This window comes from Pongo pygmaeus, chromosome 12 (assembly GCF_028885625.2).
Source record: "Pongo pygmaeus isolate AG05252 chromosome 12, NHGRI_mPonPyg2-v2.0_pri, whole genome shotgun sequence".
Lineage (NCBI taxonomy): Eukaryota > Metazoa > Chordata > Mammalia > Primates > Hominidae > Pongo > Pongo pygmaeus.
Window position 1 is genome coordinate 44,870,651 of NC_072385.2, and position 14,145 is coordinate 44,884,795.

Below are 14,145 nucleotides of genomic sequence, written 5' to 3' on the forward strand. Positions count from 1 at the left end.
AAGCGGTGAATTGCTTGACCTTATACTGATAATAAGAATGGCTTAAGGTTATTATAAAATACTTACAAATGTACTTAGTATTATCTCAATAAATGTTTTCCTTCATTTTTTTAAGAAGGAATAATTTTACACTCACATAAATGTTGTTAGCATAACACAAAGTACCCCCCTCCCTTTCAGAGTTTTTTGAAGACCTGCTGATTCCACACTCTAAAAACTTTACTTTGAGCTTCCTACAGAGAAGAATATTCTCCCAAATAATCCCCGTACGCCAATGGAATACATTACTCCCTCAAGTACTCAGCAGTATTTCAAATTTTGACAATTATAAAAAATGTTCTTTGTTACAAATTGGCCCCCAGGAAGAAACGGATTAAAGACAAATCCGTATTGCCCTGGTCTGACCTGAGACCCTGGGGGCACTGTCCCTGTGCTGAGTTACTGAGACAAGCCAGCCCTGCAGCTGTTCCCAGCGGGCTCCATCCCTTGCTGATTTGTATGTTCCCAGAGCACAGCCCCCTGCCCTGAAGACTTATTAATAGGTTGCTCACATCCTGTGCAGGGGTAAGTCTCAGTCGGGAAACAGAATGGACGTGAGGGTTCCCACTCAGCTCCTGGGGCTCCTGTTGCTCTGGCTCCCAGGTAAGGAAGAAGAACATTGGGAGTTTACTAAACCTCTGTGCTCAGTACTGGCTGGATTTTCAGGGAGGGCTTCACATAACATGATTGATTGTGTGGATGTTTGTTTTATATTTCCAATCTCAGGTGCCACATGTGATATCCAGATGACCCAGTCTCCATTCTCCCTGTCTGCATCTGTAGGAGACAGAGTCACCATCACTAGCCGGGCAAGTCAGGGCATTACCAATGAGTTAGCCTGGTATCAGCAGAAACCAGGGAAAGCCCCTAAGTTCCTGATCTATTCTGCATCTAGTTTGCAGACGGGGGTCACATCTCGGTTCAGTGGCAGTGGATCTGGGACAGACTACACTCTCACCATCAGCAGCCTGCAGCCTGAAGATGTTGCAACTTATTACTGTCAACGGGATTATAATACCCCATTCACAGTGTTACAAGCCATAACAAAAACCCCCAGGGAAGCAGGTGTGTGAGTCTGCACTGCCCTAGCTGCTCCTCCTGGTGCCTCTATCTGCAGAGAACATCTCCCAAATTGCATCCACATTTTGAAGGTCACTGGAAAGCTTTCGTACAAGGTACCCTGAAGCCTCTTCTTTAACTTAATTGTCTTTCCTTCTCCTCATCCCCAGCAACACAGACATGGCAAAGCCTCTTCTGATTGCATTAAGAAGAGAGATGATTATGCCTGAGAAGTCTGAGTTATGGTGTGAGTTGGAATTAATATCATAAAGGAGACAGCACTCTTGAAATTCCAAGTAGAGTTTTTTTCTCAATACAGGAAACAGGAATCTAAACTGTAGTCTTTAAAAGTCTTAGGGGCATGGGGGTAAATACGCAAATACTGAAAAAGAAGGATTCTCTGGATCTTGCCATGAATCCAGAGTGCATCTACCACAGAAGATATAATTGCCAATCATGTCGTCCTCAGACATATCTGGGAAGCCCAGGTTTGGGGCTGCTGATGCTCTCTGTCTGGAAAACCTGCCTGATTTTCTAAGGCACCTGCTTACAGTTGACCAGCCAGGGTCCTATTGCAAAGAGACCTAGCAAAAGAAAATGATTAAAGGCCAATTTCTTCCAATGCCTATCTGGCCCTATTTTCCCTGAACCCTCCCTGTTACTTATACAAACCCTTTCACGGCTCTGTCCACTGACTCACTGAGCTCCCATCTCTCTGGTTTCCTGGTTCTGCCCTAAACAAGCCTTGCACTGTCCTGCCCTTGGAGCTCTACTCTCATTGCTTTCTCAGTGGTGATGCTTTTCCCCAGACCCCTCATGGGCTTCATCCCTCACTCCCAAAGCTGACCCAGAGCTTCCCATCTTAATGATCCCTCCGTATGTGTTCATAAGACACTGTAATCCACATTTCTGTTGGAAGCACTTTTCACGTTCTGACTCATGATATAATTTATTTCCTTATGATTTTACACTTGATAGGCTGACTCCCTCTAGTAGAATTTGAGCTTTGTGGAGTCAGGGGCCATTGTCTATTATTTGCATTGTTGCATCCCAGTGTAATGGTTGTACCTGGCAAACAGTAGGTGCTCAGAGGGGACCACTCTTCCCAGGAGTCTGCATATCTAGAAGTCTGGGAGAATTGTAAAGAGTGGATTAAACTGTTTGTTGTATGGACAACGTTCCCTTTTCCTTTTTTTATTCCTTTTTCATACTCAGTCTTCAGGAAATAAGGAAAATTACAATTTTCAGAATTTATATAAATTGTCTCAAGTGATATTTTAGGTTGTGTTTCCTGAAAACATATAATAATAAAATAACATTATTATACTCAATTGATTACATTATATTCCATATGTAATGATATATAATATATGCTGCATAAGTTATAACTATAGTAAATTTATTGACTTTCCTTTTAAAAGATAAAATTTATCAGATTATATCAATAGTCAGATAATTGATATTTCAGTTTTGTTAGCCAAGAAAGAAAACTGAATACATTACTTATTTAGATAAGAAAGAAAACAAATTTCCACAATTATTATTAATAATTTTAAATGGAATGTAATTCAAAGAGCTTCTCAGCCTGTTCAGGGGAATCTCACTCACCCTACATGTTCACAATTCTGAGGAAAACAAGAAAACACCAGATGAGATTCTTGTTTCCATCAGTGGTGTGAACAGAGGTTTTCAAAATTGTTAAAGGGAAAAGAGTCTGAGTCTGGGTGAATGGCTGTGTTGTGTAGAATGGAGTGCTCTAGAGAAGAGAAGATACCACCCCATTTATCCTGGCCAGCAGGACAGCACCATCATCACTCTGCAGGGGGTGGAATCACACAACAATGAGTCTGAGCCTGGAGTCTGCTTATCTTTGCAGCTGTGGTCACTCATGCACCCACAGTGCTTGGCCTAACAAAGTGATGTTCTTTACTAATTCTTCCAAAGAATGGAATATGTTCAGAGCTCATAGAAAAACTGTCTAAGCCACGAAGGAAATGTGTGTATGGAAGATGAATTTCTGATCAATGACTTCAGCCAGTTATAATCATGTAGCCAGGAAAATGACTGGGCATGTTGGGGGAAGAAAGAGAAAAAGAAACCACAGATTTTTATTTTTTTCTCCCAAGAGTTTTGTACTAAACACCATCTGTCTGAACCTAGGTATTTGGTGAGGTAGGAGGACAGGGATTAAATTATGTGTCTTGAGGGGAGAAGGTCTACACTCATGCAGAGCCAATAGCCTTTCTGACCTGACCACCTGGGCAGGGGCTTCTCAGTGCAAAGAAGAGGCAGGTGGTCTCTGCAGCTGGAAGCTCAGCACCTTCCCATGCTTCTTTGCATGTTCCTCCTAGCCACACTGTTGCTCAGAGCCCATATCAATGCCTGGGTGAGAACTCAGGGGAAGAGCTGCTCAGGTAAGACCCAGAAAGACTCACAGAAGCCCCAGCTCATCTTCTCTGCCTCCTGTTACTCTATCTCCTAGGTGAGGGAAAGATTAGATGGCTCTGCACTGAAACTCTCTCAACCTTCTTGGTTCCTCTGACCTGGCATCCCTGCTGAGCAAGAACAGTAATTATAATTCAATGTAGATCAGTGATTGTGGCTAAACTATGAGGATGGTGCACTTCATGTGGTTTATGTGGGTGGCTTTCCTGTTTTATTCCTATCTCAGTTCCTCCAGAGAAGTTATGTTGATGCAGTCTCCTGACTGCTTGTCTTTGTCTTCAGGGAACAGGGACTCCCTCATCTGTGGGTGCAGTCAGAGTACTGCTTATCTTGGTATTAGCAGAAACCTGGGAAGGCCCCTGGTTCCTCATCTATGGTGGATACAACAGGGCCACTATCATCCCAGAGGGGTTTAATGATCTTGGGTCCAAGATAGACTTTAGTATCACCATCAGCTGCCTAGAGCCTGAAGATTTTGCACTGCTTTGTCTTTTTGATCTTTGTTGCTTTAAAATCTGTTCTGTCAGAAACTGCAATCCCTCCTTTTTTTTTTTTGTTTTCCATTTCCTTGGTAGATTTTTCTCCATTTCTTTATTTTTAGCCTATATGTGTCATTGCAAGTGACACGGGTCCCTTGAAAACGCATACCAATGAATCTTAGTTCTTTTCCCAGCTTTCCACACCATGTCTTTTAATCGGAGCAATTACCCCATTTACATCTAAGGTTAGTATGAATATGTGTGGATTTGATCGTGTCATCATGATGTTAGCTAGTTATTTCACAGACTTGTTTATGTGGTTGCTTTATTGCATCACTTGTCTGAGTACTTCAGTGTGTTTTTGTAGTGGCTGGTAATGGTCTTTCCTTTCCATACTTAGTGCTTCCTTCAGGAGTTCTTGAAAGGCAGGTTTGGTGGTAATGTATTCCCTCAGCATCTGCTTGTCTTAAAAGGATCTTGTTTGTCCTCACTTATGAAGCTTAGTTTGACCGGATATAAAACTCTGGGTTGGAGTTTCTTTTCTTTGAGAATGTTGTATATTGACCCACAATCTCTTACAGTTTACAGGATTTCTGCTGAGAGATCTACTGTTAGTCGAGTGGGCTTTTCTTTGTATGTGAGCTGGCCTTTCTCTCTAGCTGCATTTAAGGTGCCACCTTGGAAGCAGGAGCAGCCCTCACCAAACACCAAGATTGCCAGTGGCTTTACCCTGCACTTCCCAGTGTCCAGAACTGTGAGAAATAAATTTGTGTTTTTAATTAATACCCAGTTTAAGGTGTTTTTGTTTTCAGTACAAGTGTTTTGCAAAAATTGTTGTAGAACTTTTATTGTAAATTGAGTGACTATATATACGCAGAACTGGTTTCAGATTCTCTAACTCATTGCACTATGTTATCTGTCTCACCCTTCACTAAAACAATACTTCTTAAATTTTTTAATTAATTAATTTAGTATTTTTTGAGACAAGGTCTTGCTTTGTTTCCCAAATTGGAGTGCAGTGCTGCAATCTCAGCTCACTGGACCCTCTGTGTCCCAGGCTCGGCAGATCTTCTTACCTAGCCTCTCAAGTAACTGAGACCACAGGTGTGCACCACCATGCCCAGCAAATTTGTTGTACTTTTTGTAGCAATTGGGTTTCACCATATTTCACAGGCTGATCTCAAACTCCTGAGCTCAAGCTATCCACCCACCTCAGCCTCCCAAACTGCAGAAACTACAGGTGTGAATCACTGCACCCAGCCACAGTGTTGGTATGTAATACAGGTTTTCATTTTGAGTCCTTCCATCTCTTTCTCCTTATGTAAAATTTACCATGGCTGTTTTTTGCCTCTTCGCTTGTCCATCTAAGTTAGAAACATCTTTTCAATTTCAACAAAAATCCCAAGTGATTTTGATTGTCACTGTATTGAATTAATTTGGGGAGAGCTATTATGTTTACGATATTAAGTTTTCTAATATGCATACATGGAATCAGTTTTCATTTATCAGGTCTCCTTGAGTCTCTCTCCATTACCTTTTGTACATTTGCACAGACTCTTTATAACTTTTTATTTTACCATAATGTCAAACAGAGACACACTGCAAAAATATTGTAAGAAATATAAAATGGACCCAGGTTCATTTGGTATCAATAGTTGACTTTCTAATTCTATATTCCTTCTATAAGTTGGTATTCTGGGTACTATTGATGCAAACAAAACAAACTATCCCCAAACTTAATGACACATGAAAAGTGCAATCATCTGCCTATCATCTCTGCTCTTCTGGGTGTTGCCTGGGCTCAAAAAAGCTTCTGCCAGGTTTTCCTAAGGATGTAGTCAGAGGGTGGGTGGGGAAGGTGTCATCTCAAAGGTGGTTGACACTGGATACAGGGTTCTCAGATGGGGCTGTTTGCCAATTCATATGGCTACTTGGTTCCCACAACACTTCCCCCACAGGAGTAGACAGAAGTTATGTAGACTAAATGTCCTCTTATACCCTCACAAGGGAAATAGTGCTACTTCTACTACAGTCACATCCCCGCCAAGAGTCAACAGAAATGAAGTGTAAAGCAGTAGGCTTAATGGGAGGAGCATCAAGATCATGCTGTTAGAAGAAACTGCATGATAAGAGTTCTTGTCACAGGCATTTTGGAAAATACAACAGGTATCAGTGCACCCGTGACCAAAGCAATTCACATTCTTCCCAAATGCTAAATACTCTCAGCTCCACATGCCCAAGCATTATTCCATGATAGTGTTAAGGTACCCTCAAAATGATGTCCTGGGGGAGTGATATTAGCAAAACGACAGAGTAGGGGATACCAGCCTTAATCTGCTCACCTCCCCCCACCAACAAAAGAAACCATAAACGCACATACAAAAAGCAAAACCAACAATTAGAAAGCTATCTAAGAAAGAAAATAGCCCTTGGAGACCTCAAGTGTCCAATTAAATAAGTGCAGAAACACAGCGGATGAAAATCCCAGAATAACCGTACAGAAAAGATCGCCGGGAGATGGCACATCTGAGAGTTTTGAGACATCTAGGAGCAAAGAAACAGGAAGCAATTGTTACCAGCCAGGAGGCAGGGCCACTGCAGTCCCCACGGCCTGCTCTGTGGAGGACCCTGCAGACTTTGCAGCTGAGGACCTCAGTATCTCCCAGGGCAGCTCCAGTCTACAGCTTTCCTAATGAAGGCCCCTTAGCGTTCATTGAAGATCACAGCAGCCTGCTCCATAGAGGACACTGGTGCTTTTGGCACTAAAAATATCTGCAGCCACGGGCATGTAAATCACCCCAGAGAGGAAGATCCTGCGATACCTTCCCTCCACATCCTCCCAAGAATCAGCCACTGTTGTGCTGCCTGGGATGGGGCTGCCTCCCAGCCCCAACTCTGCGTCATCCCAACCCAGGCTCCAGGACCTCATCCTGTGTTGGCAACTCAGACCCTGAGCCACTTCCACGTGGACCAGCACCGCCCCTGGCCCAGAGCTGCTGTCACTACAAGTGCACCCACACTCCAGAGCCTGGCCCTGAGGCTGCTCTGGAAATTGCCTAAGACATAACATAAATAGAAAATGTACAGCAACACAGTAGAGTGAAATGCTGAGAATAACCACACAGAAAGCATCTCTGGGAGGTGGCACACCTGAGAGACCTGAGAAATATTGGCAAATGTGTCAAGAGTAATGAAACGCATTAGTCCATAAGATCAAAAAAATGGAACTTACTCAGGATAAACATCAAGACATGCATCAGTATACAGATTATAGTTCAAATGCTGAATCACATACGAAAAGAAAATCTCAAATGTATACAGTTTCATTCATTATACCAGGCAAACAGTAATAAAATCCTTGGTTAACTGTTCATGGGACCAATAAAGGCAAGAAGACAAATGAGATTACACAATTAAATGCTGGGTGGAGGGGACTCAACCAAGGATTCATTATCTAGTGAAAATATGCTTCCAAAATAAAGGTAAAGTAAAAACATTTCTTGATGAACAAAATGAAGATGAATGATTTCTTGCAGATATGCTCTATAGGATACTTAAGAGGAAATTTTTCAGAATCACAGGAAATGACAGTAGATAGTAAGCCGAATGCACAGAAATAAATGAAGATTTCACAAATGGTGAAGTAAAGAGCAAGAGGCAAGGAAAATCAAACAAACAAAAAAAGGTGTTTCCTTCAATTTATATGAAACTCTAGTCCAGGGAAAACCAAGCTATTATGATGAATGTCTGAATTCCAGTTACCTTGATTGGGATGGGGGAGCAGCTGTTGCCTGGGAAGGTCCACGAGGGATGAATCTGGAAAATTTGAAATATTCTATAGATTCTTTGGAATGGAGAACATACATAAAACTTAGCTGCATATTTAACATTTCAGACCTTTGCTCTGTGTGTGTATTACCTCAATAAAAAAATTGAAAAAGCTAATTCTGGACTCAAACAAATAAGAATAAAGAAAGAAGAATTATCAATTATTTATGGAATCTCAGCCTTACTAAGGAGGAGTGAAAAATGCACCCGGGAAGAGCTAAAAAATAGGCAAATTTGCCCCACTCATGCAGTATGGATTTTATCTCTGTTGGTTTCCCTCCAAACAGAGAAGATACTTAAGTTCTTTTTCTTACAAGAGAGGCCCCTTCACACCCCCCTTGCCTCTTTCCACCCCACTGCACCCACCAGGTGATTTGCATATTGTCCCCTAGGGAGGACCTTCCTTTGTAAGTCTGAGATAAATGCTCAGCTCCAACCTTGCCTTGACTGATCAGGACTCCTCAGTTCATCTTCTCAGAATGAGGCTCCCTGCTCAGCTCCTGGGGCTGCTAATGCTCTGGGTCCCTGGTAAGAACAGAAGGGAGAAGAGGGAGGAGAATCGGGTTGGAGGGTGAGCTCTGGGGGCCCCACTGCCTCCCATGTGTGTTCTGTGCATGTGTTAGATGTGTTCACCTCGTCCTCCAGGATGGGGCAGGTGATATCCTGATCTGTGAGAGTGAGGAAGATTCTAGAAGAAGCAAGGGCCTGTGCCTTAGACAAACTCTGAATCAGGAAGAGGACGATGAATTCGGGGACCTCTTTGTGCCTTGCATCTGTAGAGCGCTTTCTTGAAATTGAATATTCTTGGAGTATGAATACAAGTTGCAAAGAAATTATTAGATTGGTGCAAAAGGAATTGCATTTTGTTTGCCATTAAAAGCAACGGCAAAACCCGTAATTACTTCTATATATAGGCTGAAATAACAAATAAAAAACTACGAACATGATATATAATATTTGTATGTAACCTTGCACTTCTCTCTCATTATTTCAGCCTCCAGTGGAGATATTGTGATGACCCAGACTCCACTCTCCTTGCCTGTCACCACTGGAGAGCCGGCCTCCATCTCCTGCAGGTCTAGTCAGAGCCTCCTGCATAGTGATGGAAACACCTATTTGCATTGGTACCTGCAGAAGCCAGGGCAGCCTCCACAGCTCCTGATTTATAGGGTTTCCAACCGGGCCTCTGGAGTCCCAGACAGGTTCAGTGGCAGTGGGTCAGGCACGGATTTCACACTGAAAATCAGCAGGGTGGAGGCTGAGGATGTTGGGGTTTATTACTGCATGCAAGCTACAAAAACTCCTCCCACAGTGCTACATCCTCGAACAGAAACCTCCCTGCTGGGTTGGCCCAGCTGCCCACATGGGCTGCTTGTCTGAGGGAACAGCTGAGCAGAGTCTCTGAGTCTGCAGAAGAGAAGGCTGTTGGGGATGTCAGGGCAGGGTTTGCTGCTGAGGACGCTGGTCCATGAGAGCCTCAGCAGCACCTCAGATTTCACATGTTAAGGCCCCACAAGCAGTCACAGCCTGGGGAAGGCATCAGGAGGAGGAGAATTCATGGAGGCCATGTGCCCTGGGAGCAACCAGCTATGATGAAGGGAGAGTGAATGAAAGCTCACATCCTCTCCCTCCCTGTCTTGCCCATATTTGCCAAGTTCATGCAACTGTCAGAATAACCAGACCATGGATTCAGTTTAGTGAGAACACAAGTAGAACACATACAGGAAATGACCAGCTTGGGGTTTATTTCACACACGATGACACTTAGTCATATTGGGAAATTCATAGTCTCCCATCTCCCTAATTCTGCTCTCTGACTCCCACTAAACCCCCCTCTCCAGTGTCTTACAGGTAAAAGCATTCTACACAAGCTTTGTGCAGGGGAGTACAGCTAACACTTAGAAAAAAATGTTTGATGTTGGATTATTCAAATACACTTTGTAAACTCATGGCAGGTATGAGATCTTAATGTCAAAAGATTGATTACTCTTAATTATTATTTGCCAAGTGAAAGCAGAGTTTTCACAATTCCAAAAGTGGCCTTTGAAAATAAACGGCAGAAACTCAAAGATGGAAAATATAAAGTTTATTTCAAGTAAAAAAGAGAACATTCAGAATTATGTGAGCTTTTTATTTCTCTTCCAAATTCTAAAGGTTTTGAAAGTATTTAGGCTAAGTTCTATTGTAGAGTAGAAATGTATTACTATGTTTTCAAAAGAAAAGTTTTCAAAAAATACAGAAATGCATTCTTTTCACATGATTATATCATTACCTGAAAATGAATCTGAATTCAATGTTTTAGTTGTAAATGCCTGGAGCATCTATACTTTTCATAGATTTTATTAAATATAGTGTTCTAAATGATATTGAACCCAATAATGAGTCACACGAGGTACATATAATAACACTGTGTGATAGACACAAAATAATGACAGAATCAACAGAAGAAGTTCTGCTTCAGGCTAAGGGTAGAAAGTACACTTGGATGATTGCTCATTCCAATGTAACAAATTTCATGGTAAGTGCAATTAAAATTCCAAAGTTCCACTTCTGTTACGTTAAAAATTGTGTGGCAATATTTTTATAGATATCAATCACACTGGAGCCTGCAAATGAAAAAAAAAGTGACACCATATGTTTTTAAAATACTGATAAATGAATCATTGATCTTAAGAGTCATTATACAGAATTCAGTTAAGGAACACAAAGTGCAATGGGGTGTGATGGCTCATGCCTGTAATCCCAACACTTTGGGAGGTCAAGACGGGCTAATCCCCTGAGATCAGGAGTTCAAGACCAGCCTGGCCAACATGGTGAAACCCTGTCTCTACTACAAATACAAAAATTGGCTGGTATGGTGGCATGTGCCTGTAACTCCAGCTACTCAGGAGGCTGAGGCAGGAGAATCGCTTGAACCTGGGAGGTGGAGGTTGCAGTGAACTGAGATCAGCCAGTGCACTCCAACCTAGTTAACAGGGTGACACTCTGTCAAAAAAAAAAAAAAAATGTAAGTAGTATGACCCTGAGCTAAGCAATGATGTTGTCATCATTAGCCCTCATGTAATTGATAGCCTCTAGCGACCTTGAATTTCTGCTTTGCTGTGAGACACAAGATTAGTCCCAACCCATTCAAGATGGTTAGATATCTTAAACAAACAAACAAGCAACTTATATAATGCTGATGTAACAAAGGGCTACACTCTCAAAACAAAATGGTGAAAGGTAAACGATCCCCTGAACCTGAGAGAAGATACAAGTAGAATAAAAAGTGGCTGGTACAAAGAAGCTTCTAGTTGCACTTAACCAAATGTGACAAGGTTTCTGTGTCTGCGCCATGGCAGTGGAGAGGCAGGTGGGTGGCCTTGAGGGTGTCTTTGGCTCTTGTTCCATGAGGTCACTCAGGTGCACAGGAGGCACGACCACCCTTAGCGCACAGCTTTCCTCCTTCCTCACAGTCGCTGCCCCCAAGGCCATCCTCAGAAGCATGAGTGGAACACAGTGAAGGGAAAGCTGTTTTCTTCTAAAGATCAAAAATCTTGAACTTTCAAATAGGGATAAATGTTATTTTTGCTCCAAGCACACATTTGAGAAATCTTCCATTTAGCGGATCTGATGATAAACCCACATTTTTTGTTTGTTTTAATCTGAAAATGTATTTGTATGATTCTTGGAAATATTTTTTTGCATATAAAATTATATTTTATCAGCTTATTTCAAGTTTTATTTACCATTTGATAATTAGTCCTAAAATGTCATCGATTAAAGAAAGAATCATCTATTGTTCCAACTGTCCTTTACTAAAAGTAATTTGTCTTTTTAACCTCATCAGGCTCCTTTTAAGCTCTCAAACTGACCTTTTTTTTTTTTTTACTGATTCAATGCATTGTCAATTTATTATTTATGATGAATTTATTTATGTATTTATTTTCGCTATCACAAATAGAAAAAGCCTATAAGTTGCTATGCCAAAAACCTGCCTCTAGATGGCAAACAAACCCCACAATACACAAAAGACAGCCAAGTTCTTAGTAACACTGGGAAAGGAAGAGGGCTACTGTCCCATTAGCAACTTGGAGCCCTTAAGGCAAGAATGAGATGGAACATCTGGAACATCTGGGAGGAGACACCAGGGTGCGGAGTAGTGGGGAACCTGCTCTGTGCTCTGAAACTGAAAGCCCAGCCTTGCCTCTCACTGCTGCCTTGACTGTGTCCCCATCTGCTGTGAAGTGAATGGTGTCTTCTAAATTCATGCTGAGCCCTAATTGCTGAAAAGTGTAAGACATGGAATGTGGGGATTATGTGCATCTTCCCGACACCAACATGATGCTCAGGAAGGAGACTTCTTGCTTTCTCTTAGGATTCTTTTACTAACCAACATTTTCCCTCTACTGCATATTTCCCTTCCCTGATTGTCCCTCCCTTTTGACAGAAGATGGCCCAGGGGATTCACTACTGAGTCTCAACCTCTTACCCAAAGCCCTCAGTCTAGTGTTGCTCTTTCCTTCATGCTATTTTTGTTTGTTTCTTTTCTTGTAATCACCCTGGCAATAAAATAATCACTTTTTTCTTTCTACCTATTAAAGATGTTACCTTAGTTAATTACAGTGGTTTCCTTCAGAATGATAAATGGTCTTTCAAAATGATGTAAAGAGATCTCAATCCATGTGCTCCAGAAGTTGCATGAAGCTATGTCTAGCACGAGTGCCAGTGACTCTCCCAGAGTGCTCCATGCAGCTGGCCTCACAGAGTCCCTCTGTGCTGTCATATCACCCACTGTCTTCTGTGAATGAAATATTCTGATTAGAATCCTGGTGGATGCTATTTGAGCCAGTGCCCATGCAACTCCCATGAAAGCTGAGGACCACAGGACCCTGAAGACAATCACAGGTCTCTAGACTCACAGCTCATGACCATCCTCTGCAGACACAGCTTCTCCCCAGATGGCTGAGGGCTGTCATTGGCTGTGTCCTGCCTTGTGCATGACAACAGGAGACACAGAAGGTCTGTAAGCAGCCCTGCAAGCCAGGTTCTGAGCAAGCCCTCCTGTGTGGGGCCCTCTTACCTGGACATAGGTGTGTAAACCAAAAATGAAACTCTAAGCTCCCTAACCAACTGAATGAACTCCTCCTCTCAGCAAAGGACACACCAAAATCAACCTGAAATACAATGCAGTCCATGATTGGAACAGATGATTGGATATGCCTTAACCTACCCTCTTCCCTTTAAAATTCAGGCACAATGGACCAGCTTTTAATATTAAGACGGAGACCTTGAGACTGACAAAGGAAACTCTTTATAGCAATAAGATACCTACGTGACAGATACCACGTCCTAAGAGAAATCAAAGTATTTTCCCCAAGATATTGTTATTTAATGTATTTGAAAATGCCTCTGCAAAGCTGGTTCTTGTGGGAAAAATCTACATTCTATAGAGATTCCTACCCCTTTTTAAGGCTCATTCCTGACCAAGAGAGATTTAACTAAGAGTTTGGCACCTTTTAAGTCTGCTAAGAAACAATTACGATCTATTTTCTCTGAAGCCTGCTACCTGGAGGCTTCATCTGCATGATGCAACCTTGGCTCCAAAACCTTTTTTTCTAAACCCAGAAACTCCCTTGTGTTGATTACAGGTCATTAGATAAACTCTTTCAACCCCTTATGGAATCTTTGAATCTACCTATGACCTGGAAGTCCCCAACATCCCCCCTTCTTCGGGCTGTCCTGCCTTTCTGTATCAAAGCAATGTACAGCTTACACATATTGATTGATATCTTATGTCTCCCTAAAACGTGTAAAACCAACCTGTAGCCCGACCACCTTGGGCACACGTTCTCAAGACCTCCTGAGGCTGTTTCACTGATATTTCTTTAACTGTGACCAAATAAATTTCTAAACTGATTGAGACTTTTCTCAGAGACTTATTTGTTTATAGGTGTCACTGGATACACTTAAGGAAGTGAAGAGATTTATGACATTGAGAAAAGGAGGAAGCCAGGGTGTGTGGAGAGAGAGAGAGAGAGAGAGAGAGAGAGTGATGTATATACAGGAGTGATACTGAGACCTGCTGTGAGCATTTTTACATAAAGTCAAGAAAATATCAGTTACAGGTACAGGTTACCCAGAGATGTAAAACTGTGAATGCAGTTCTTGCTCTTTATACACAGAGAATTTCCTTTGGATCTGTGGACTCATGGCTGTGGCTGCACCACATCCAGGCTGGGGGAGACTCATGTCTCACTCAGAGTTGATAAGAACCTGGAAGCCGTGAGAGGACCTGATTCCACATGACCAGGGA

The 14,145-nt window shown here is 42.1% G+C and overlaps 1 pseudogene and 1 gene segment (V, D, J or C); both read left to right on the top strand.

The window, feature by feature from the left end:
- The first annotated feature begins 587 nt into the window (after positions 1-587).
- LOC129026615 (immunoglobulin kappa variable 1-6-like) lies at positions 588-1,112 on the top strand. The segment is given in 2 exon segments: positions 588-642; positions 766-1,112. Coding segments are annotated over 2 exon segments (402 nt in total).
- Positions 1,113-8,254: 7,142 nt separating this feature from the next.
- On the top strand, positions 8,255-9,150 carry LOC129026704 (immunoglobulin kappa variable 2D-29-like; annotated as a pseudogene).
- Positions 9,151-14,145: the final 4,995 nt, after the last annotated feature.